This window comes from Anguilla anguilla, chromosome 4 (genome assembly GCF_013347855.1).
Source record: "Anguilla anguilla isolate fAngAng1 chromosome 4, fAngAng1.pri, whole genome shotgun sequence".
Taxonomy (NCBI): domain Eukaryota; kingdom Metazoa; phylum Chordata; class Actinopteri; order Anguilliformes; family Anguillidae; genus Anguilla; species Anguilla anguilla.
Window position 1 is genome coordinate 48901311 of NC_049204.1, and position 23920 is coordinate 48925230.

Consider the following 23920-nt stretch of genomic DNA (forward strand, 5'->3'; position numbering starts at 1 on the left):
ATACAATTCCCCAATTTCAAAACCTTTCAGCCCCAGCTGCCTTGATTCAGCTGTGGTTCACTAACCTATCGAGTCCCTTACAAAGTTCATGAATAATGACACACGTAACAGGCTTTTGGGCAGAGAGTTGAAACCAAATATATTATTCTATTATGTAATAATAGAAATATAATTATAATGGTATAGCCTGAATGGACAGTCCAGCTTTTCTCTAGCATGAGAGATTATTTTCTATAGCATGAATCTCATCAAACACTGAATACTATACACTGAATTTCTATGAAAACTTCAATTCAAATGTCACATCATGGTCTTTATGAGGTAGAAAGGACTGAAATGAAGCATTGATCCAATTAAACACAGTACACACAGAAAGTGTGATTCTGATCTGTACTTGCACATAAATACATTGACACATACGACCACGATATCTTCGTTGAAGTGGGACAGCTAATGTGATAACAGTGGGAAAAGTGTCTACGATGACTCAAAATGTTGCATAATTATAAATGAACAGCCAAAATGCCATGTAATGCTATATCAGTTCAAATCACATTTTTTTCTTTTTCAGACAGTCCACAATTATGAGTGACACAGCCCCCCAGAAGCCTCAGCAGGACCAGTCCTCAGGAAGTGGTCTCACTGCGGTATCCCGACACCCGTGCATCTCCGACCCCATCGCCTCCAAGCGCGTCTGCTTCTACAAGAGCGGGGACCCCCAGTTCAGCGGGCTTAGGCTGGTCATCAACAGCCGTACCTTCAAGACCTTTGACGCCCTACTGGACAGCCTGTCGAAGAAAGTCCCGCTGCCTTTTGGAGTGAGGAACATCACCACCCCGAGAGGGGTGCACGCGGTCAAGACCCTGGAGGAGCTGCGGGATGGACAGTCCTACATCTGCTCTGACCAGAAGAAGGTCAAACCAATCAACCTGGAGATGGCCAGGAAGAAGCTGCCGCCGTGGTACAGTGCCCGGCCAGTCAGCGCCCGCCGGAGGGCCATTCAGCTGGCGCGGCAGAACATGGGCCGGTCTGCCAGAAGGGAAAACCCACTGGGGGTGTGGACACCCAAGAGGCTAGTGGTCTTCAGGAACGGAGACCCCAGCGTGAAGCACACCGTCCTGCTGCAGAGGAAAACCATGCAGACCTTTGAGGCTCTGTTGGATTACATGTGTGAGATCATGCAGTTCCCAGTGGTGAAGCTATACACTGCAGATGGGAGAAGGGTAAGTTTTTTGGTCTGAATACAGCTGGTATTGAATGTTATTGACCCCACAGGATTAACAATAGCCAAGGAAATATTTTTAATAAGTAACACATTTTATTTTCTACACTTTGATTTGTTACACCGGCAACACTTTACAATAAGGTCACATTAATTTACTATTGTACTTGATAACATGAATTAATGATGTAGAAATACATTAGTTAAGCATGAAATTAACATTTCATTAATTAGTAGATTAGAAATATGTTAACTAATGTCCTAGTTACAGGATTATTTAAACATGAACAAAACATAGGATAAACTTGTAATTAGTCAATCATTAACAAATACATTAACCATTATTTTCATTTCAGTATGAATTACCTTTATTGTAAGGTATTACTGTTACACCTATATTTTTTTAGACTTTTTCAATTGAAATTTTTCAGCGAATTGAGGAATAAATTGAAGTAAAAATTTTAGATTCATCCAATGAAACTTTTTTCAGTGTATGATCATTCTTTATTTTTGCCTTTTTAAGGTAATGTTGAAAGTTGAGGTGAAACTAAAATCATTGCCTATCGCAACAGCAAAAGGGAATGCACATTAGAAAAGCCAGGACGAAAGCAAATTCTACTTCGGTATAAAACAGAAAAAAATAATTCTGCCCTCTTTGGACATTTTTGGTAGGATCAAAATATGGCTCTCGCTGCTAATTTGCTAGAGCTAGTTGCGGACATGGTTGTTAGTCAAAGAACCTGAGACCCTGAGAATGAGAGACTTAAATAGACTTAATCACATTGTGATGTACAAATTAGCAGCAAACCTCCCGCTGATGCAGACTGACATCCCTATAATTAAACAAACAATGTGAACCATTTACATAATTTCAATCTCCACAGCTGCCTAAATCCTTACATTCTTTTGGAGCACAGCTTTTGACAAATTGAGTATTGCATAAAAGGACACACAGGGTGGTCTTGTGGGAAAAACAATCAGAATATATAATTGGACATATCTGATCTTTATAAATCAGCCATTTTAAGCTGTTCTTGATATATCCAAATACTTATCAACTTTTTCACTTTTTTTTTTTTTTTTTTTTTTTTTTTTTTTTGCTCAGGAGTTCTCAGAAGTCTCAAGGTTTTTCAGGTGAACTTTTCAATTCCTTAGAGCCAGAGGTTCTCCTTTAAGTACCGGGTCTTAGTGAGTTTACAGAGAGAATCGTGTTTCTAATAAAAGCAACCTGTTTGGAATAGTAAATGCCCGGATGTGCACACATGACCACACAAAACCCGGGTTACTGGCCTTCTAGAGCCTCAGCACATGACATCACCCTCGCCTGACACACTGCTGCTTGTTACAGTCCCCAAATAGACAAGAGAAAAATAACAAAAAAGATAATCTCATTGGTTGCCGGGTCTCATCCAATTAGCTGTGGCGTCATCTCGGGACAGGTTGGTGATTCACGTTACAAAGGGGGTGGGGTCATGGCATAGTGTGCCTCAAACCTCAAACCAGATTACTTGCTGATATCTTAAAAAGAAGAATATATTCTTTTTTAAGGGATTGGCAACCGATCATTGGCTGCACATTCCCTAATAGACACAGAGGTACAACCAATTATAGATGGAAAAAAAAATTCCCAACCACAGTTACTTTGAGGAAGAGGAAAACCAATGATCAATAGCAAATGTGTCTTCTACTTTATCAGATGAATTATAAGTGTTATATAAATATTGCCAGTAGACCCACTATTCATATGACTTTAACTATTAGTAAACATTTCTCAACTTTAGATGCTTAACTTGATGATTACTCACAAACCTGGGTAGGATGAATATCATTTACTGTAGTATTTTGGCAAATTATCATCAGTACTTTCTGAAAAGCAATTTTAGTAAACAAGAAAAAAAAATTGCAGACACTATATTGCCTGTGTAGAAGGGAAGAAATACAAAAACACATCAATGAATATCAACATTGTTGGTACAATATTTATGGATTTAAACAAATTTCCCTCAATGTCGATGTTTAATTATGAAGTTTTTATTTTTAATCACTGAAGATACCTGATCTTAGCCGGCGTGTAAACTTTAGAGCTTTGACATGTGTGACCTCATCATTTTCCATCAAGGTTCTGTACAATGTGTTGAGATGATGTCCACGCATGAAAAAAAAACTTTATTTGCTTATGTGTGTAGATACATTTTTTGGTTAAATCACAGTATGTAAAAAATGTGTTTCCTTGGATTGTAGGTGGATGGTCTTCCAGCACTGATTCTATGTTCAGGAGCAGTTGTTGCTACAGGCCGTGAACCCTTCAAGTCAGGCAACTATGATCTTCTGAAACCCTCCCTGCCCACACGGCTTCCTGCAACATCCAGTCGTGTCATTCCAAATAGGCTACAGCCAAAGACTCGTAAGTCTGTGCTCTTAAATTGTAACTTGAAATTTTGAGAATTAGAAAATGTTTCGTGAGAATTTTTAATGTTAAAAGATGAGGCAAAAATGCTAAATATTTCATGCAAAAAAGTTGAATTAGTTGTGTTTTTAATACGTCAAATAATAGCTGGACAAAATACTGACTAATAATTTATTTTTTTTAAATATTTGGAAAACACCTATAAAATTAATATGCAGACAAAAAAACCGAGAGAACTTATGCTGAAACGGCTCTTCACAAAAATATTTCAAAGCCGTATTTTTAGCGTTTCTTCTGAAAATATTATCTGTGGAATACCAGAGCATTTTGTATTTATCAGACCCTCAGCTATCTCTCCAAGAGATAAGCATTGGTAAGGTGCTCAGGTGCAGATAATACCAATAATTCCATGAGTGACCTACATATTATACCCTCCTGCTGTGCTGAGCTGGAGTGCATATGCATACATATGGACACAACCATTGTATTTCCATTGTTCAATTTGTTGCTGTTTTTTCCCGTTATTAATATTTTTGAAAGATTTACAACTGTGCCACTATTATTTTTAACAAATATTGTATTTTATGGTATAAAACTTTTGTATTCTTATCCATTTATAGAATTTCTTACATTTATTTCTCTTTTCCCGGTTTCCTTCCTTTTTTCTTTCTTCTTTTTGGATATCCTATCCTGCCTAAAAACCTGATTTTCTATTTTTCACCATCTTTAATATTTTTTGGTTATTTGATCTCATTGCAATCATCTGGCTGAAGGCAAAAAGAAATCACGATCCAGTAGCTCAAAGTCCAGGAATTTCTCTTTGTCGTCTGAGAAGTACTTTGTGAATCAGATCCAGAACTCCATCACGGGAAGTGTGTATGATCTCCCCAGTAACCTCACTGGTTCGGTGGAGATGGACCCAAACACCACACTGGGATCTGTGGAGGCGGAGACTTGCACCTGTGCAGGAGATTTGGGGGAGGACCACCACCTTGTGCCTCCCGATGATGATATAGAAAAGTCCTTCCGGGTCAACCAAGATGGCAGCATGACTGTGGAGATGAAGGTACGACTGACAATAAAGGAGGAAGAGACAGTACACTGGAGTACCACGTTAACAAGGTCCAGTGTTGCCAATCAGCTCAACATGGCTTGCCTCACACAGCCAGAGCAGGACAGTTGCACACCGGATTCAAGCACTGTGCCATCTAAAGACAATGATGGGCTAGATCCTGATGGATATGAATCGAAGGATGAGAACAATATCCTACCAAATGAAAACGGGCCTATTTGTGAAGAGGAAGAGGATGAAACATATGGTGCAGGATCTGAGGCATGGCAGCCCACTTCTAGGAGGGCACCAACCCCTGGGCCAAGAAGCATTAGAAAGAAACAGGCCTCAGTGGAAAGCATCAAAATGGAAACTGAAACAGGAATACAGGAAAATGTAGTTGGGACATACTCCTACACAGAAGAAACTGTTGAAGGCAAAGTTACGGAGGAGTGCTGCATAGTAAGACAGTGCAACAGCAAGCCCATTCCCAAACCCAGGAATTTGGGGTCCATGGAAATCAATAATAACAAACTGCAATCCACCATTGATCCATCAGGAGTATCGGAAATCCTACATGAAGAGGAAATTACAGAAACAGTGCTGCACATATATGAGCAACAGAGCTGTCATGACAATTTCTTTGCCAATACACAATTCCATGTTCGGAGCCAGTGTGAATCAATGCATGGGAGACCTGCGTCTACCGACACAGGCCTTTATTCTGCCAGCAATGACTTTGAACTGGACCTAAGGAGACCATTCACAGCTTCAGAATCTCTGAGTGGCAGAAGGGCTGAGACCTTGTCCTTATCGTCAGAGCCCAGGGTCCCAGCTTGCAAGAACAGAACTGATCTCACCACTGACTATGACATTCAAACTGTTGCTAATTCAGAAAGAGAATGTGCAGGGTCAGATTATGGAAAGGGCAAAGACAGCACAATGAGTCAAAACTTTGATAAAGTCATGAGGAAGCCTATAAGGCCAAAAGAAAAACAAAGCTTTCACTCAAGCTTGAGCCCATACAAAAAGAAGCAAAAGGAGCGCAACAGAGACACACTTAACAAAAGCAAGAAAGAGAAAACAGACATTTCGAGCCCTACAGACTCTGAGAAACAAGCTGAAAAGAGTAGCCAACAAAAGCCAGGTAAAAGAAAAAAGAAAAGAAAAGGGAATAGGAGTGGAAGTGGTTCAATTAAAAACTCAAAATTGCCTGAAAGCATGTTTTCATTGAACACTGAACATTCAAATAGCTTATCATCTGAGAAGGGACTGAGTCAAATTGAAGAGAAATCTGTCAGAGATCAGCCAGTCAATAAGGCATTGAATCCAGAAGACTTGCCCCTGAGGAAAAAGGTACTTGATCTCTTGCCTCCTATTGAGTCAACCCACATCAAACAGGTACTGACAAAGCAGAAATCAATGAATGAAGACAGGAGTGATGCACAGGAATTGAAGGAGTTAAGTGAAAGTGTTTCATTGCCGGCACCACATTCATCTCCCTCTGTTGTCAATGAATATGTAGAACACTGGCTGAAAAAATCTCACCCACAACCAACAGCATACATGGAAGACATAAACTCTACTAAGGTTAACATGGAAGCAAGGGTGGTCTTTCAGATAAGAAACGAGGAACAGGCTTTTCCTGAGGAAAACAAAACAATGCATGAGGCACGCAGGCCTAATACAGAGGAGTATCATGACAGTAATGTCACAGAGAGATTGATAGATGGTGATCCCACCATAGAGAAAGATGAAATGGCATCAGATGACAGCTCAGGTGAAAAGCAAAGACATTGCATTTCCACTGAAAGTGTAAACATGAAACCAGGACTCACTCTCTTTACTCACAGATCAGCAGAGTACCTGGACATAAGACACATGCTAGAAAAACTGAGTTTATCAATTCAAGAAATCAGACAGATTTCAGAACATAGACAACCTTCTTGTATGGAGAAGTCACACAGCTTACCAGACTTTTCATCCTACGTGGCTTCTACATTTGGTTCATCCCCCCAGGCACTCCTTGCATTTTTATCAGTTATGACTTTAAAGGAAGGAATCTCAAACACAAAAACTAACGAACCACTAGTTAACAATACATCATGCACTGAGGCTTTGAAAATGATGGAATCTTTGAAGAAAATAGCCAGCATTGAAGATGCAGATGAGCTGAAGGTTAGCCTTTCAGATTTGCAAAAGTCTACATCCTCACAGTTGTTGCAGAACTGGAAGAGTTTTCAGGAACTCAGTGACAAGGCTCAAAATCACAGGCTATCGTCCAACTTTGAACATGAGTTATCATTTGAAACATGCCAAGACCAAAGCTATAGAAATGAGGAACAGCCCTTTGATATTCAGGAATTAGTGGAGGAACTTAGCACAAATACCAAACTCCAAGAAGAGTTGTCGACCCTTGTCAATAGAAAGACAAGTGATGTAAACATGAGTGAAGTCCCTATGGAGAACTCTGAAATGAATGACACTGCAGAATCTTACCCTGGGGAGAGATTAAATGATCTTAAAGAATCAGGTGTAGAAGAAGAGACAATCAACTTCATAGAATCAAACTTTGAACAGGAAGTGGGAGATTATGTTAAATCAATCATTCAAAATGTCACAAGTGCACTCATAGCGGACACTGGAAGCACTGTTAGAGTTGGTACTAAAAAAGCTGATTTTTCAGCTTTACAACAGGCAGAGATCAGCAAAGAGCCAGAAGGCTGTACAGAAGAGCCAGTTGACCAAGAAAAAAAGCAGGAGGGCCATGAAGAAGAGCACAATATTTATGAAGAAGGAACAGATAGATATGCAGAACAACCACTCTGCTATGATGAAAATCAGGGCAATTTCATAGAACACTCAGCTATCTGTCAAGGGGAGGAGCTTATCCATGAAAATTGGCAGTGGACTTGTGAGGTAGAGCAGGGAAGCTATGTAGAAAAAGAGGTTTGTTGTGCCGAACAAAGTGGTTGTGTAGAAGAGCAAGCTGAAGACCCAGAAAAGCAGAAGAGTAATGAAAAAGAGAGGGCCAACTATGTGGAAGAGCAAGTAAGCTATGATGCAGAAAAGACTAGCTATGTAGAACAGACTGGTTTTGTAGAAGAACAGAAAAATGACACAGGCAATAAGTGCAGCCATGAAGAGCAGCTGGCTATCTATGCAGAAGACCAGGCACACTGTTTAGATAAGCAATGTATCTATGAGGAGGAGCAGGGTTGTTGCCAGGAGGATCAGGGGAGAAGCGTAAAAGAGCAAGAAAGCAAAACAGAATGGCCGTCCAGCCAGGATGAACAGCAGTTAAGTCCTGATGAAGAACAGAACTGCCATGAAAATGATCACGATAGTTGTGTAGAAGAACCGGCAAAACAGTTTAACTATGAAGAAGAACAGAATAGCTATGTGAATAAACACATTAGTTATGAAAAAAATGAATCTACATATAAAGAGGAGAAAGCTGCTTGTATAGGAGAACAAGAGAGTTTTACTGAACAATGTCCAACCTATGTAGAAAAACAGTCAAGTTATGAAGACAAGCAAGACAGCAAAGATGAACAACAGGCTATGCACGATGAGGAGCAGGTCAGGCACATGGAAGAACATTTCTGCTATGTAGAAGAAAATCAACCTAATTGTGAAGAAGAGCAGGTTAATAAAAGCACCCCACACATGCATACAACTCACAGCACAGAAGGTTCTAATCAGCTCAACCTTGTCACTGAAGAAGCCATGGTGGAAGACGAGTGTGTCTGGAATAATGTTTCCCAGTCTGTGAAAATACTTGAGGAGTTAAACAACTCTCTGCACCCTGCTCCATCCGCCTCCTCTTTAGCTTTTAGTTATGACTCTAAGGGCAGCTTAAAGAGAGAATTTGAAGGAACAAGGGTCAAGTCAATTAGGGACCTGTTTTTAGCCAGAAGTAATGTGGACTTCCAGTACGGCCACAAACAGCTACCTAGCCCAAATACATCAGACCTGTCTGACTACAGACCAGAAACATCTGACAGCGGGGGGTACAGATCCCAGGCATCACTGGACACCTCTACAGAAAGTGGAGAGGATGAAAGTGGACGACGGTCTATTGCCAAAGGCTACGTGAGAAGAACCATCGAGAGGCTGTATGGGAGGAATGACACTGCAGGCAAGCGACCTCCTTCTGGAGCAAAAGCCAAGAGAGAAAACAGACCAGGAAGCAACAGTGTTGGCAGCCTCACTGCTTTCCATGAAGCAAAGGCCAAAGTGATCACAGATATGTCCTACTTTAATGCCACAAGCTTGTACACCACATGTAACGAGCCGACTCAATGCATTGCCTTGAAAACTAATGTGGACACAAAGGAAGGGGTTTTGATTGACAAGGGCAGATGGCTCCTCAAAGAGAACCATCTGATCAGAAAATCCCCACCAGAGGACTCGGCAATGCAAGAGAATGGGGATAGCATGTCAGTGGAAACTGGGCCAGGCTATGCAAGTGATGCCGCTCCTTACTCGCACTTTGGGAGTCACAACCCTCCTCTCGCGGTCATATCGTCCCCAGAGTTGGAGGACCCAGGGAAAACAGCAGTGCCCAACTGCACCTACTTCAGCCTTCCCCATGGCAGCGACTCAGAGCTTTTCCAGGATGACCTGAACGTTAAAACAAACAGCAGCACTAAAGCAGCGAAGAAAGACTTTCAGCTTTCCCCAGCTACTGAGGAACCCAAAGTGTGCATAGAAAAAAATGGCAGCCTCCCATCTTTTGCATCTGTGGAGTTCAAGAAAACAGGCAACAAAGTGCATCCACAATCGGGGGCACCTGTGGTGGTAACTCAGCCTACCAGAGCACAGGGTGCCACTAACAGCAGAGCAGTCCAGGAGCAGGACCCTCTGGAGATGCTGTACTTAATGTGTGGTCAGCACTGTCCCATACTGTGACCTTTCAATTCACCATTTCCAGTAGATCCTCCAGCAAAACTGCTGGTCCTTTTTATGCTACTGTAGCATGTTTCACTGAATGTGATATGTCTGTAGCATACTGTATATGATATGCCTATGTCAATGGTGAATGTACTTCTAATGAGAAGTACTTTAGTGCCTGTTAATTAATGTTAGTTCGCTCATTACAAATAGATGTCTCTAATTATTTGGGTACTTCCATTAATTTGTTTGTAATCCATAATATGTTCATTCTATTAGTAAATTACTTTTTAGATGCCCTTCCTATGTTCTGTACAGAACAGAACTTTTTTTTTCTTAATTATTTTGAATATGGTTATTTAAATCTGGAATGGTTTCAAATTGATAAGATTATTTTTAAATAAATCAATTATTGTATTATATACATTATCTTTAGCGTCTAACTCCTGAGAACTCTCAACTCAGTCCAAAATTTGAGACAATTTTTTCAAATCATCCTTCTTTAATTCCTTTTGTCCTGAAGAAATTTATCCAATTTGAGATTTGCAATTAAATTTTGTTGTTATTTTATACTTTTGCCAATTGCAGTGGCATGTACAAGAATGTTATGCATATAAAAATATTTGTAAAAATTTGTTTTTGCAGCATGAATGTGCAATTATTAACTAATTACATTGTGTAAATATGTCATGAAAGGGAATGATTTCAAAATAGTCTTCATCACTTAAACTTGCATACATGTACATTCTGAAACCTGAGTCACAAGAAGAACAAGTCATTTCTAGAAAACTAGAACTTAATGTTTGGAGTGTCATCACAATAATTCGTATAATTTTACATATGTGGATGTGGAGTCATGTTAATTTTGAAAACTGGGTTATGAATAGAATACTATATGGTTTTTTTTGTTAATTCCCGATTTACATATATCATTCATAGCTTTTTTTAAGCACTGAGAAAATTATGCCTCACAATGAAAAAAAAGATCTTCTTTTTACTGTCTAGATCAAGTAGTAAAAGTAAAGGTCAGAACTCATTTTAAGTGGAATCATTTTGAGGTTAATGTAATAATAGCATGCATGTACAGGTATACAGAAAAGCAGTTTAATCACAATGATATTTAAACTGGAAGGATACATACAGGTAGTTTTTGTACAACTGACTGTGAAAGTAACACAAGTAATAACTTCATTAAATTCTCAATAAATGTATATTTCAAAGACTACTGGCAGCTGGAATTTATACTTTTTGATGCTTTACAGAATACATGGTCTATGCCAACATCTTTGGGTCTATCTGTCTATCTGTCTGTCTGTCTGTCTATAGTGTATCTATAGTGTATCTATCTATATAGAGAGGGGGAGAGAGAGAAATGGAATTAATTATGGGTACACTAACATATAGTCTATCTATGTGTGTGTGCGTGTATGTGTATGTGTGTGTGTGTGTGTGTGTGTGCATATTTATATAAAAAAGAAAAATAATTCACACCCTATCACAAGAACAACACAAATGCGTTGTCTTCTATATTATATGTTTTATGCTTCCTCCAAACACAATCTTGTGGACTGCCCTTTTCAACTCATATCACACATTGTTTATATTGGATTGAAGTCTGGAAATAACCATTGCAACAGTAATTTTGTGGTCATGCATCCATTTATTTGTTGCTTCTTAGTTATGCTTGGTGTCATTGTTTTGCTGAAAGGTTCATATGGGGCCACGTTTGAGTTCCTTGGCAATCGGATATCAGGTTCTTGGCCAAAAGAACTTGGTCCCAGGACCAGCAGATACAAAACAAATCCATACCATCAGAGATCCACCACCGTATTTCACCACAGATATGAAGCTCGCTTCAATGTAAGCATCTTTCTTCTGAGGACAAAATTTCCACTAGTATATTTTGCCCACATTGGAATTTTTATTAGAACAAGGTGTTATAGTCAGACAACAACCTCTCTGACGATAGTGATGTATTAACACTAATTATTGCTTTCAAAAATAGCCATATTTTCACATACTGGAATGCAGTGCTTTTTTTCTATGAATGGAAAGCATTTGACAATTCATAACACACTGCATTCAATAAAAAGTCACTTGAACATTGTAGATAATTAACAGATTTTCGCTCCAGGTGTACGCATGTAACGCTCTTTATCGAAGGTGTGGCTGCAGAATCATGTCAGTGAAGAGATATTCTTCATTCCTGTTAATTGTTGGCTTTGCCGTGAAAATGAGGCTGAGAAAATATGCATGTTTCTGTTATGCATCATAGCTATCCAACTCAACCTGGTAACTATTCTTTACCTCAGATCTTGTGGTTACATTGCCATGAATGAATCAGTTCAGACAATTCTCCATATGAGAACTAATTTTTTCTACCAATGTGGACTTTTCTAATTTCTAATGATTCTTTACTTGAACTCCATTAACTCTCTCTCTCTCTCTCTCTTTCTCTTTTTCTTACATTCAGGCAAGTTTATATATGGTTTTGTTACCTGAAAACAGCTTACATACTTTAATCTATTGTCACAACTTTTGTGTGAATATATCTGTCTCTTTCTGTGTGCCTTCATCTTTTTTTCTTGAATTTTAAGGATATGATCCATCATCTTGTAGTAAAGGCCTCACAGCTTGATGTTTTCTTGTGTCCCAGTGTCTAAGGAAGTGTCACTGTTGTTCTAAGACTTCTTTGTTTCTCCAAAGTCATGGTGAACCAGGTCCATGTTGTGACAGGAGACCTGTGGAATGCAGGAACCAAAGTGAGTGTTTACATTATTGTCTGTGAAGAAAATGGGGACACCACTTCCAGACAGCTTCTTGAGTCAGAAAAGATCTGGACATTTAACAAAGGACAGGTGCCTTGTTAAGTCAGCCACTTTTAGTATACAGCTGGGGAACATGCGCATCACCCATAGGCTATATATTAGTGTAAATGGTACAGATAATGCCGAAACTATGTCCTCTCACAATTTGAGAAACTTCGTATTAATTTACAGTAATAGCAATACACAGAGTAGTGGTACTAATGAAATATAATATATATATATATATAAATATATATATAATATTTTATAGATAGTGTGCATCTGATTGTGTCGTCGCTTCTGCCGTCCCCCGCGATTCAGATAAGCGTATCATAACTTAATTTGTTTCTGCTGTTGCTAGTTAGCGAACATAGTTGTGTGTAATTTAGGTAGCCTAATCTTTTTTAAAACTTGTCTCAACTGTTGCTAGTCAGCAAGCTTAGTTGGGCGTTAGCTGAGAATATCTGTAGTTGACTTGCTGTTGTTAGTTAGTTAAAGGCGTTAGTGAAACTGTGTGTGGGGATTGGTGTTTAACTGCCCCGTATTGTTGAGCTAATTTCGAGGAGCTTCACCTGGTGCTATTTAAGTGGTGTTCATCTGTGGTTCAACAGTGTGCATCTGATTGTGTCGTCGCTTCTGCCGTCCCCCGCGATTCAGATAAGCGTATCATAACTTAATTTGTTTCTGCTGTTGCTAGTTAGCGAACATAGTTGTGTGTAATTTAGGTAGCCTAATCTTTTTTAAAACTTGTCTCAACTGTTGCTAGTCAGCAAGCTTAGTTGGGCGTTAGCTGAGAATATCTGTAGTTGACTTGCTGTTGTTAGTTAGTTAAAGGCGTTAGTGAAACTGTGTGTGGGGATTGGTGTTTAACTGCCCCGTATTGTTGAGCTAATTTCGAGGAGCTTCACCTGGTGCTATTTAAGTGGTGTTCATCTGTGGTTCAACAGTGTGCATCTGATTGTGTCGTCGCTTCTGCCGTCCCCCGCGATTCAGATAAGCGTATCATAACTTAATTTGTTTCTGCTGTTGCTAGTTAGCGAACATAGTTGTGTGTAATTTAGGTAGCCTAATCTTTTTTAAAACTTGTCTCAACTGTTGCTAGTCAGCAAGCTTAGTTGGGCGTTAGCTGAGAATATCTGTAGTTGACTTGCTGTTGTTAGTTAGTTAAAGGCGTTAGTGAAACTGTGTGTGGGGATTGGTGTTTAACTGCCCCGTATTGTTGAGCTAATTTCGAGGAGCTTCACCTGGTGCTTATCTGCCCTAATGAAGCTAATGCAAGCACGTAATTGTCACCCAGTATTTATAGCTCCAGCAGAGGCTGCCATAGGCAGCCTCGTCATCAGTTTATCATGTTTTTAAACCCCATTCCCTTGTGCGCGCTGCCTCGCCCCAAATGGTCTGTTCACCGCAGGCGTAATTTAACCAACTTGATCTACCCACCCTTATCCACACCTCAGGAATTCACTGTCACAGGTGGACTATGGAACTGCCAGTCAGCCGTCCAGAAAGCTGACTTCATTACTGCCTTTGCCAAGACGAAGTCTCTTGACTTCCTGGCTCTCACGGAAACCTGGATCACTCCCGATAACACCGCCACCCAAGCTGCACTGTCTGCGGGATACTCCTTCTCGCACACCCCCAGGGCCTCTGGCCGAGGCGGGGGTACCGGTCTACTCATTTCCTTGTCCTGGAAGTTCTGTGTCCTCCCCAGTCCTAACCCTACTTTCTCCTCCTTTGAATTTCACGCGATTACTGTTACTCATCCCTCTACATTTCACGTTATTGTTCTGTACCGCCCTCCAGGTCCACTCGGCTCATTTCTGGACGAGCTGGACACTCTCCTGAGCTCTCTCCCTGAGGATGGCACTCCTGCTATTCTACTGGGAGACTTCAACCTCCCACCAGAAACCTCCCAACTGTCCAGGGTTGCCTCACTCCTCCAGTCTTTCGCCCTATCCCTGTCCTCCTCCCCCCCCACACACAAGGCTGGTAACCAACTAGACCTTGTATTCACCAGAGGCTGCTCCATTCCCCAACTTGCAGTGACTCCCCTCCATGTCTCAGACCACTTCTTTCTTTCTTTCTCCCTCTCCTATTTACTCCCCCTCAATTCATCCAATAGCTCACCCACAGTAACTTTCAGGAGAAATCTCCCTACTCTGTCACAATCCTCCCTCGTCTCCACTGCTCTGTCTACACTTCCCCCTCCCGCGTCTTTCTCTAACCTGCCAGTTGACCTTGCCACCTCCACCCTCAACTCCTGCCTCTCTCAGTCCCTCGACTCACTTTGTCCTCTTGTCTCCAAACCAGCACGCTCCTCACCCCCCTGCCCATGGCTGACCGAGTCACTACGCTCCAGCAGAACATCACTGCGGGCTGCAGAGAGAAAGTGGAGAAAATCCCGATCCTCTGATGACCTGACTGCATACCATACCCTGCTGGCGACTTTTACATCTGCCCTCACGTCTGCAAAAGCCTCTTTTTTCCAATCCAAGATCAGCGCATGTGTCTCTAATCCACGTAAACTATTCTCCACCTTCTCTTCCCTCCTCATTCCTCCTCCACCCCCACCTCCCTCTTCCCTCTCCGCAGATGACTTTCTGGCCGCCTTTGAAGGAAAGGTGGCTACAATCCGGAACTCCTTCACCCATCCAGTGAGCCCCCCAACCCCCCAGGACAACCCCACAGCCACACTGACCTCCTTTGAAATGCTGGAGGACTCCGATGTATTACAACTGATCACCTCTCATCGCGCAACCACCTGTCCACTTGACCCCATCCCATCTAAAGTTCTCCAATCTATCTCCAGCGAGCTCCTTCCCTATCTGTCTTCCATTATTAATTCCTCTCTCTCCTCTGGTCATGTTCCCTCTGTTTTTAAGACGGCTCGAGTTACCCCACTACTCAAAAAACCCACCTTAGACCCCTCCGATGTAGCAAATTATCGACCCGTATCCCTTCTACCCTTTCTGTCCAAAACCCTCGAACGAGCAGTTCTTAAACAATTAACCTCTTTTCTCCATCAGAACAACCTGCTAGACCCTCACCAGTCTGGCTTCCGATCTGGGCACTCAACAGAGACTGCACTCCTAGCTGTGACGGAGGCACTTGCCACTGCAAGAGCCTCACGCCTTTCCTCTGTCCTGATCCTTCTTGACCTGTCTGCAGCTTTTGACACGGTCAACCATAAAATACTCCTCTCCACCTTGGCTGGGATGGGAATTGCCGGGACTGCCCTGTCTTGGTTCGCTTCCTATCTTGCAGATAGGACCTACCAGGTCACCTGGAAGGGGTCTGCCTCTGCTTCTCATCCACTTGTTACGGGAGTGCCGCAGGGATCTGTACTGGGTCCTCTGCTGTTCTCCTTATACACCAGATCTCTTGGTTCAGTCATTAATTCACATGGTTTTTCCTATCATTGTTATGCAGATGACACACAACTCTTCTTTTCTTTCCCCCCCTCGGCCACACTGGTCAATGATAAGATCTCTTCCTGCCTGGCTGACATCTCCACCTGGATGGCCAGCCACCATCTGAAGCTCAACCTCAACAAAACTGAGCTGCTCTTCTTCCCGCACAAGACCACCTTGCTTCGTGAACTCTCAATCACGGTTGATGGCACCACAGTGACTGCCTCTCACTCTGCCAAGAGCTTGGGGGTGGTCCTGGATGACCAACTGGACCTCAAGGAGCACATCAAGGCAACATCAAGGTCCTGCAGATTCCTCCTATACAACATCAGGAGGATTCGACCATACCTGACGACGCACTCCACCCAGCTGCTCGTCCAGGCTACGGTGACCTCTCGCCTTGATTACTGCAACTCTCTCCTTGCAAACCTGCCAGCTTGTGCCATACAGCCACTACAGATGATTCAGAATGCTGCTGCCCGGCTCATCTACAACCTCCCCAAATTCTCCCACGTCACTCCTCTGCTACGATCGCTTCACTGGCTACCGGTCGCTGCCAGGATCCGATTCAAAGCCCTGACCCTTGCCTACACTGCCGCCAACAGGACAGCCCCCATCTACTTGCAGGACATGACTCAATTCTATGTGCCTGCTCGACCACTCCGCTCTGCAGCAGCAGGGCGTCTTGTAACCCCTCCCACCCGCCCAAAGGGATCACAGAGCTTCTCCACCCTAGCTCCCCAGTGGTGGAACGAACTCCCCGTCCCTCTCCGAACCTCCCCCTCACTATCCATCTTCCGCCGTGGCCTGAAGACTCATCTCTTCAGACTATACCTAGAATAACCACCACCATGCTGTGTATATATATATATATATATATATATATTAAAAAAAAAAAAAAAAAAAAAAAAAAAAAAAAAAAAAAAAACCCCTTTCTCCTTGTCACTTGTTACATGTTGCCCCATCCCTGCACTTCTTGGTAAATTGTATTTGTCCTAATACTCTAGCTTAATCTTCTGCCTAGTTTGGCTTTGCAGATGTTAGACCAGGTTAGTGTTCATTGTTCTCAGCTAGAAATAGCTGTACAAAATAAGTAATTGTACCTTACTGAACCCGTGTTCAGCAGTTGTCTACGATCATGAAAATGCACTTCTTGTACGTCGCTTTGGATAAAAGCGTCTGCCAAATGAATGTAATGTAATGTAATGTAATGTAGATGTGTAATATCCAAAGTCGTTTTCTCAATATCCCATGCACCAGATATTGTTATGTTATGGTTCAATGCAGACTGACATCTTGAGGGAGTCCATCTGGGGTGCTTGAACAATGTTTTGATCAGCCATTATGGGACTCGGGCCAGTCAGAGAATGGAAAAAGTGATTCATAATTGGGTTCCATAACAGCTCTGACACAAGTGGTTGCTGTTCATCCATAACAAAGCCTGGCCATCTCCAGGCATAGATGGACCTGTTTTGTTGTTGTTCTGTTGTAGTTGTTTTTTTGAAAGACTGACCTTAGGGGCACCATCCAAAGCCAAATGACAAGTGTTATGAAAACATCCACTGCTACTACTACCGAGGTCAAGACAAATGGTATAACATTAATGTGTCACTGAAGTAGTGTTTTTACAGAGGAATAAATGGATAAATTCTTCAACAGTGAACAGTGACAATTTGCTTACTGCATGGAAGAAAATGCTTGCTATTTCCATGTTGTTTCACAGAGAATGGTTGGTATCTGGCCAGCCTTTTGGTTATTGATCCTTCAAAGGCTGTGGAGTGTGCACTTCCCCATGCCACAGGGTTGCATGCATTTATTTTTTTAATGATTATAGGTAATGTGATGATAGGTAGTATGACCACAGTTAGTTGTCATGGTGCCACCAAGAGCACGGGGCACTGAATAAACACAAGGTTGCGCTTAACCTCGTGCTTGCTCTAGGTCTGCATCTACGCTGCTTTGTCACTGTCACTGCAATCAGTTGGACTATCGTGAGATAGATGGCTGAATAGTGAGAGAACTGTGCACCACAGATAGCCAAAATTCCACTACGTGTAAGTTCTGATTATTGGAATTGTAAGTACAGAACAGTTTCATGCTACTAATATGCTATCATCAGTGGTTTCAACGTCACTGCACAACAATTAAAGCTGTGACCTGAAGCAATGATTTCATATATGCATTTTATTACTATTTATCTATGCATGTTTACTTCAAAAAATAAATTAATTAATTAATTATTTTCCACAGGGCCAAAACTTGAACACAAAGCAAGAAATTTAAATCAGTTTTTTTTTTGTCTGGTGACTTGTTTCTGTTTGATATAAACTATAAGCTAACTAACTTGGATGGTGTCTGAAATCTTGTTCCAATCTTGTTTGCTGTCCTTATCTTTTCCTTTTGTCTTTTGGAATTAGTAGCCATTTGAGAAGTGAAAATTTCAGAAAGGAAACATTGTTCAGCTGTTTTGTAAACTGACAGGGAAATCTGTTTGGCTGCTTCCAGATGGACAAGTAGATGTGCTTGGAGATAAGGGGGAGAAACATTGTAGTACATTACCATTGTGCTGAAGTGACTGTCAGAACATGCTGAACATTTCAGAACTGAAATAAAAACAAAACTTACATATAAAAACATTACATTTTTAAATGGTTGTCTTACAGTGTTCCCACTTTGGTATTGTTGTGCACTGTATTTCTTTACTAGAACTGCTGAATATCTACCTCACATACCAGGAAAGTATGCCCCGTGTTGAATTGGTGCATCTGAGCTTGACGGCTGTAATAACTTGTGTGCCCGTACCCTGTATCTGTACAACTCGAAGGGGCAGCAGCGGTGAAGAAGCTGGGGTTGTGTGCATTCCTGTTTGTTGGCTACGCACGATTGGCACTGGAGTCCGGAAACACTAGTACCTGGCCCAATACCTGAGAATTCAGAGTGGGTGCTGTGATGTAAGTGTTGAATGCCAGAGGTACTACTGGAGTAATCCATGTATGCTAGAAGATTGGTTTGGAATGTATGGTTTAACATTGTTGGTGTTTGCCCAGTTTAAGTCACTGGTAGGGCACATGTTATTAAATGTGGGTGAGTATTACAGGACAATGTGAGGTACTCTGAGCTATGCTTCAAGGTGGTCACTAAAATGGTACAACAAAGCTTCCTGTCAGGAATATAACACTTCCTCCAGAATCCAGGCCAACCTTTTCCTCTGTTAGAAATGAGCTATTGTGTATTTTTCTATTCCAATCATCAAGCCTCTGCATTTACTCTATGTGCACACCAGGAGGCAGCAAACTCATTTAAATCAAAACTTGCAGTCATAGATTTTTTTTTCTTCCTCAGGACACATGAATCAGTACAGTTTTACAGTACTATAAGGTATTTACATACAAGAAGCAGCATGCAGTAATGTAAACAGTCACAATCTTACAATTTCACCAATGCAATAATGCAAGACATTTGCTTTCTGAGTCAGGGTGTCCATTTTAGAGCTACAAGTGGTTGGAGTCCCTCCTTTGGTGAAAGTTCTAACAGGTAACGTGGGGCAGTGGGCTCCCTGTGGGTCCATGTGTTGAAACAAAACAGAACTTTTCGAGCAAAATGACACCTTTCAAATAAGAAACAAGCAATGATTTTGTACCACGTCTTATTTTACTTTAGTGTATGTAATACACCTCTAGGAAACCCAGTTTGAGTTTAATACTTAAATATGTCTTTTTCCTTTATTTATGCAGTAACTGTGGTAGCTTGTTGGCTGTACTTTAGACTTCAATTGCAGAATGGTGTGGACAGTACTTCACAAGAACAACCTCTGATTTGTTTTCTTTTTAGAGCCCTGCATTACAATCATTTACTTCACAGCATAGCTCTTGGAGAAAATCATTTGGTGTTAGCTTTCCTCCTACCAATTTTTAAAGTGGTTTGGCAAACATACAGTATTTGCCGTACCTCTCTTTAGCGCAAAGTCCCTTTGATGCCCTACTTGACACATTTGCTAGGTCACTAGATAATTCATTCTAAGTAGTATTTACTCTGAAGTATAAAAACAAAACATCTTGGATATGAGAAATGTTCACATTTTTGTCATTTTTAATTCTTTGACTGTTTTACCCAATTGGAAAGTCTATGGCTCTGATCAATGTTCCTGGGGTTTCAATTGTTTCCTGCAACTACATCAGTTGCTTATTATTGTGATACATAGCCCCTGAGCTACTGTAGGACCATGTATAGAGTTCCACCACCTTGCACAAGTGCAGGTAGTTAGCCTTCCACTGATGTTAGATGACCTGTTGCTAGCTATTACTCTCTCCCTATGATGTGGTGCTTGGCATGTTTGCTAGCGCTGTTTGATAATTAATGAACTTAATTAACGAACTGTCCAATGTCAAAATAATTTTATTTCATTTTCTCACCATACTCTAGGACAAAGGCTTATTGTTTTTATTACATATTAACTAGAGTTTACTAAAGAAAATGTTAGCATTTTAAAACCTGAACCCCTTGAAAGTGCTGTAATGTGATTTTTACTGTTTGTTTTTTCAGTGACTGTGGGTGTTGCTTTTCTAACAACAGTAAATGTGCTACATTTCAGTGTGTGCAGAGGGCAGAGCGTTGCTCCAGCATGAAAAAGAGGAAAGAAGGAAAGAAAGAAAAACATTCCACTTAGTGAAAATTGGTGAAACAATAACAGTATTTACACAGTGAAATGTACGTTGTCATTCTGTGGTTTAGCAGCAGGGTGACAAACAGCTAATGGGCCAGGGAAACACCTCTATGGATGATATTGACGTGCATCCATACCTAAGTACCTATTACCTCTCATGCCCCTCTGATTTCAATTATTATAAGCAGGGTACTGCTAAGATCCTGAAATTTCTATTTACTTATTAAGACTAATTTGAAGCTGTTGATTTATTTGTATGTAGTGACAAAGTCCTACATACATCCTTTCTCTCTCTCTCTTTTCCCTTTGATTCTGAGTATATTTACAGAGATCCAAATAAATGTACAATCAAGCAGAAATGGTCAGGCTTGTGATGATATGGGAACCTTAGACTGAAATTACTGCAAAATACCATTACTCCTTTTGATCAGTAGAAATCATGAAAAAAGTGGTCTGTTGAAGCTTTATGATGGGTCACTGAGTTTTTATGTAAAAATTGTGTTAACATAATGAAGAACTACAATTAAAAAAAAACAACAAAAAAAAACAACAACATTTGCTTTACTGTGTAAAGCGTTTGATTTTGAATCAAAATGTATACATCTAAGTATATGTGTACAAGTCTGTGTGTTTGTAATGCATGGATACAGTGAACAATTATTATTATTATTATTATTATTATTATTATTATTATTATTATGTTCCATTGCAGTAAATGGTGACTAGAAGCTGCTTTCATCTGTTTGCTCAATTGTGGCTAATGGAAAGAGATTTTTTTGTGCTTTTCTGTGTTGTTCAATGGCAGCTGAGGGAGATTGGAAGGTGACAGTGGTGGCAGTAGATTGTCCCAGTGCTAACACTGATGCTGCTGTTTGCCTCTGTGCCTAATGGAGAGAAGGGACTCGAGACTGATCATTCTGGGCTGTGAGAAATGTCAGCTGCTCAGGCTTAATAGTGCAGGCACTTTCCAGGTGAGAAGAAAATACTGCAGCAGCAAGCCTGTCCCTTCATGAAAAGGAGAGAGAGAGAGAGAGAGAGAGAGAGAGAGAGAGAGAGAGAGAGAGACTTAATGGAGTTCAAGTAAAGAATCATTAGAAATGCTAGGCAACTGCTTTTTTAATCCAGGGCCCAGAGTGGAGTCCACTTGCACTGGGTCATTAGAGTCGATTTGGTGACCTGATTGTTATTATGTGGACACTTTACTATAATAAATTAAACTTTATGTTCTGATTCTGATAGAGTACAACCATTATACATTTTAAAATGAAAATACAATAGAAATAAGTATTTCATGCTGTGCATTTGAATTGGAATGAAGTTAACGAGTGGGGGTGTGGGAAATGAAGGTAAGAGGAAGGTTTAACTGCAGTCCCTTCCTGCTAAATCTGGCACAGCTTCATTTCCATCATCTCATATAGCAGAAATAATAAGCCATGGGTTATAATTGTAGCATTCATCACTCGTGTCATGAAATCGATTTTTGAAACTGTCTTTCTGATAACCCTGGCGGTCTTGCAGCAATTTAGCTCTGAAAGTCCCACAGAATTGCAGATACTTTTTTTTCAGTAAATATCTAGGTCAAAGAAGAATAAAACTAAGTGAAGGTTCCACAACAGTTTTGAACACCTGTCTGAAGAAAAGCAATATCTCACAATCGAAAGCTATGTCACAAAAGAAGAGTTTCTGGATTCCAATGAGTTCTCCTGTAGTAGCCAGTAGTTGATGATCTGCCATGAATGACTGCTACAAAATAGAACAACACAAAAAAGTAGGGGAAAAGGTTTTTTTGTATTTGCAATATACAGTGATAGTGCTTCTGATATTAAGTATCATGATTTGTCCCTGAATATATGGACTGCTGTAAGCAAACACATCTTCCACAAAGTTCATGCTTTTCTGTACTGGCTACAGTGAGAATGACCAATGGATTGTCTGCATGGTCTGTTAAAGCTGTCTGGCCTCAGTCTTTTCCTCCAAGTGAATTTGCAGGAGATCAGGGAATTGTATAAAATCAGAATAGGTTATGATTTGCCACGAGCCAGCCACGGACAGACGGGTGAGGATTGCTGTCCACAAATGGCTTGGGGATGGCACAGAGAGAGGAGACAAATGGAAGGAGCAGCCTGTATTTTTCTCTTCTTTATTCAGAGGTTGGTGGTTTTATGTTTCACTGTGAAACTATATTTACAGACACAGTCTAATTGTAAATGTGGTAGTGGCAAAGGGCTGTATATTTGTGGCTTCCCTTAGCTAGTCCAGACAGAGAGAAATCAGTCCTGTGTGTGTAATTTGTTATTAGTGCGAGGGAAAGAACTTAGATTTATTCTAACGGCGGGGTCTAGTAGCACATTCCTAAAGCTTTTCATGCTGATTGATGCACCTCTTCAACTTCTAGATTACTTTTTAAGTGCTAAATACACTGGATTCATATTTTATATCACTGGGCCCAAATCATACCTAAGTGACTATACTGCTGGATTTATTCACAATCGCAAAGGAATGGAATCCATTTCCATAACAGTAAAAAGTCTAAAATGATGGAAAAGTCAATGATTGTTTTATGATTTCACCCAGGAGCCTTGTTAGCGCCTCTCGCGCACAACAGTAGGGATGTCGTGCTCTATAAAGTTTTACGGTGAAGAAAGCCATGATTAAAATAACACATGATGTACATGGCATTATCAGGCATCTGTTGCTCCGACCCACGTGTTTCCTGTCGATGGCTTTTTCGATGCTTTTCTGCTTTAGTTTGTGTGAGAGGACACCATACGGCTCGACCCCTGTTGGCGATCCCAGTAGATGTATGTAAGATCAATGAAAACATGGCTCAGGATGGGAAGTAAATGAAATGCCTTTTCTCCCTGTGGACTCATAGAGCAGGTAGCTGGCATAGAGTCCATGTAGGTAGCACATGAGTGGGTCTGACAGGAGATAGAAGAATGCACCTTCAGGCACGAGAGAACCAGGCCTGGGTCGTAATTCCTTTAAAGTGGTGCTTTATGAATAATGGATATCTGTGTTGTGCTTCAGCCTTTATGTTCCTTAACACTTTATGTTGACAAAAACACAGCCAAGTTACTTGTGAACACGAAAATATTAGGAAACACCAAAAAGAAAAACATTCATTTTTTTCACATTGTATCTTGATTTTAATTTCAATTTTAAATGAAAGTTCTAAATATCTTTAGGGTTTTCTCTATAGTCGTATTATGGAACAATCATCATAACGTTCAGAAAGTTTTAATATTCATTCTCATAAACAATTAGATTTGTCCATTGTAAAATAAATGCTGACCTTGTTACTTCTAACTGTGGTAATCTGAATTGGGGGTGTAATCCCTGGTAATAAGTGTCTCTCAGTGCTGATGTACTGTATGATTTTCATGTCCACACCGGGAACAGGCCTGGCGTAGATACAGATTCCATAGTGTTCATCAAAATTTGAGGCAGCAGGGGATATCTTG

General features: G+C 40.8%; 1 protein-coding gene across 1 annotated transcript; it reads left to right on the forward strand.

The window, feature by feature from the left end:
- Positions 1-584: 584 nt before the first annotated feature.
- On the forward strand, positions 585-9594 carry LOC118225759 (oxygen-regulated protein 1-like). Its single transcript, XM_035414658.1, has 4 exons — positions 585-1223; positions 3464-3634; positions 4411-5591; positions 6534-9594. The coding sequence occupies exons 1-4, from the start codon at positions 585-587 to the stop codon at positions 9592-9594; spliced, it is 5052 nt and encodes a 1683-aa protein (XP_035270549.1).
- The last annotated feature ends 14326 nt before the right edge of the window (positions 9595-23920 follow it).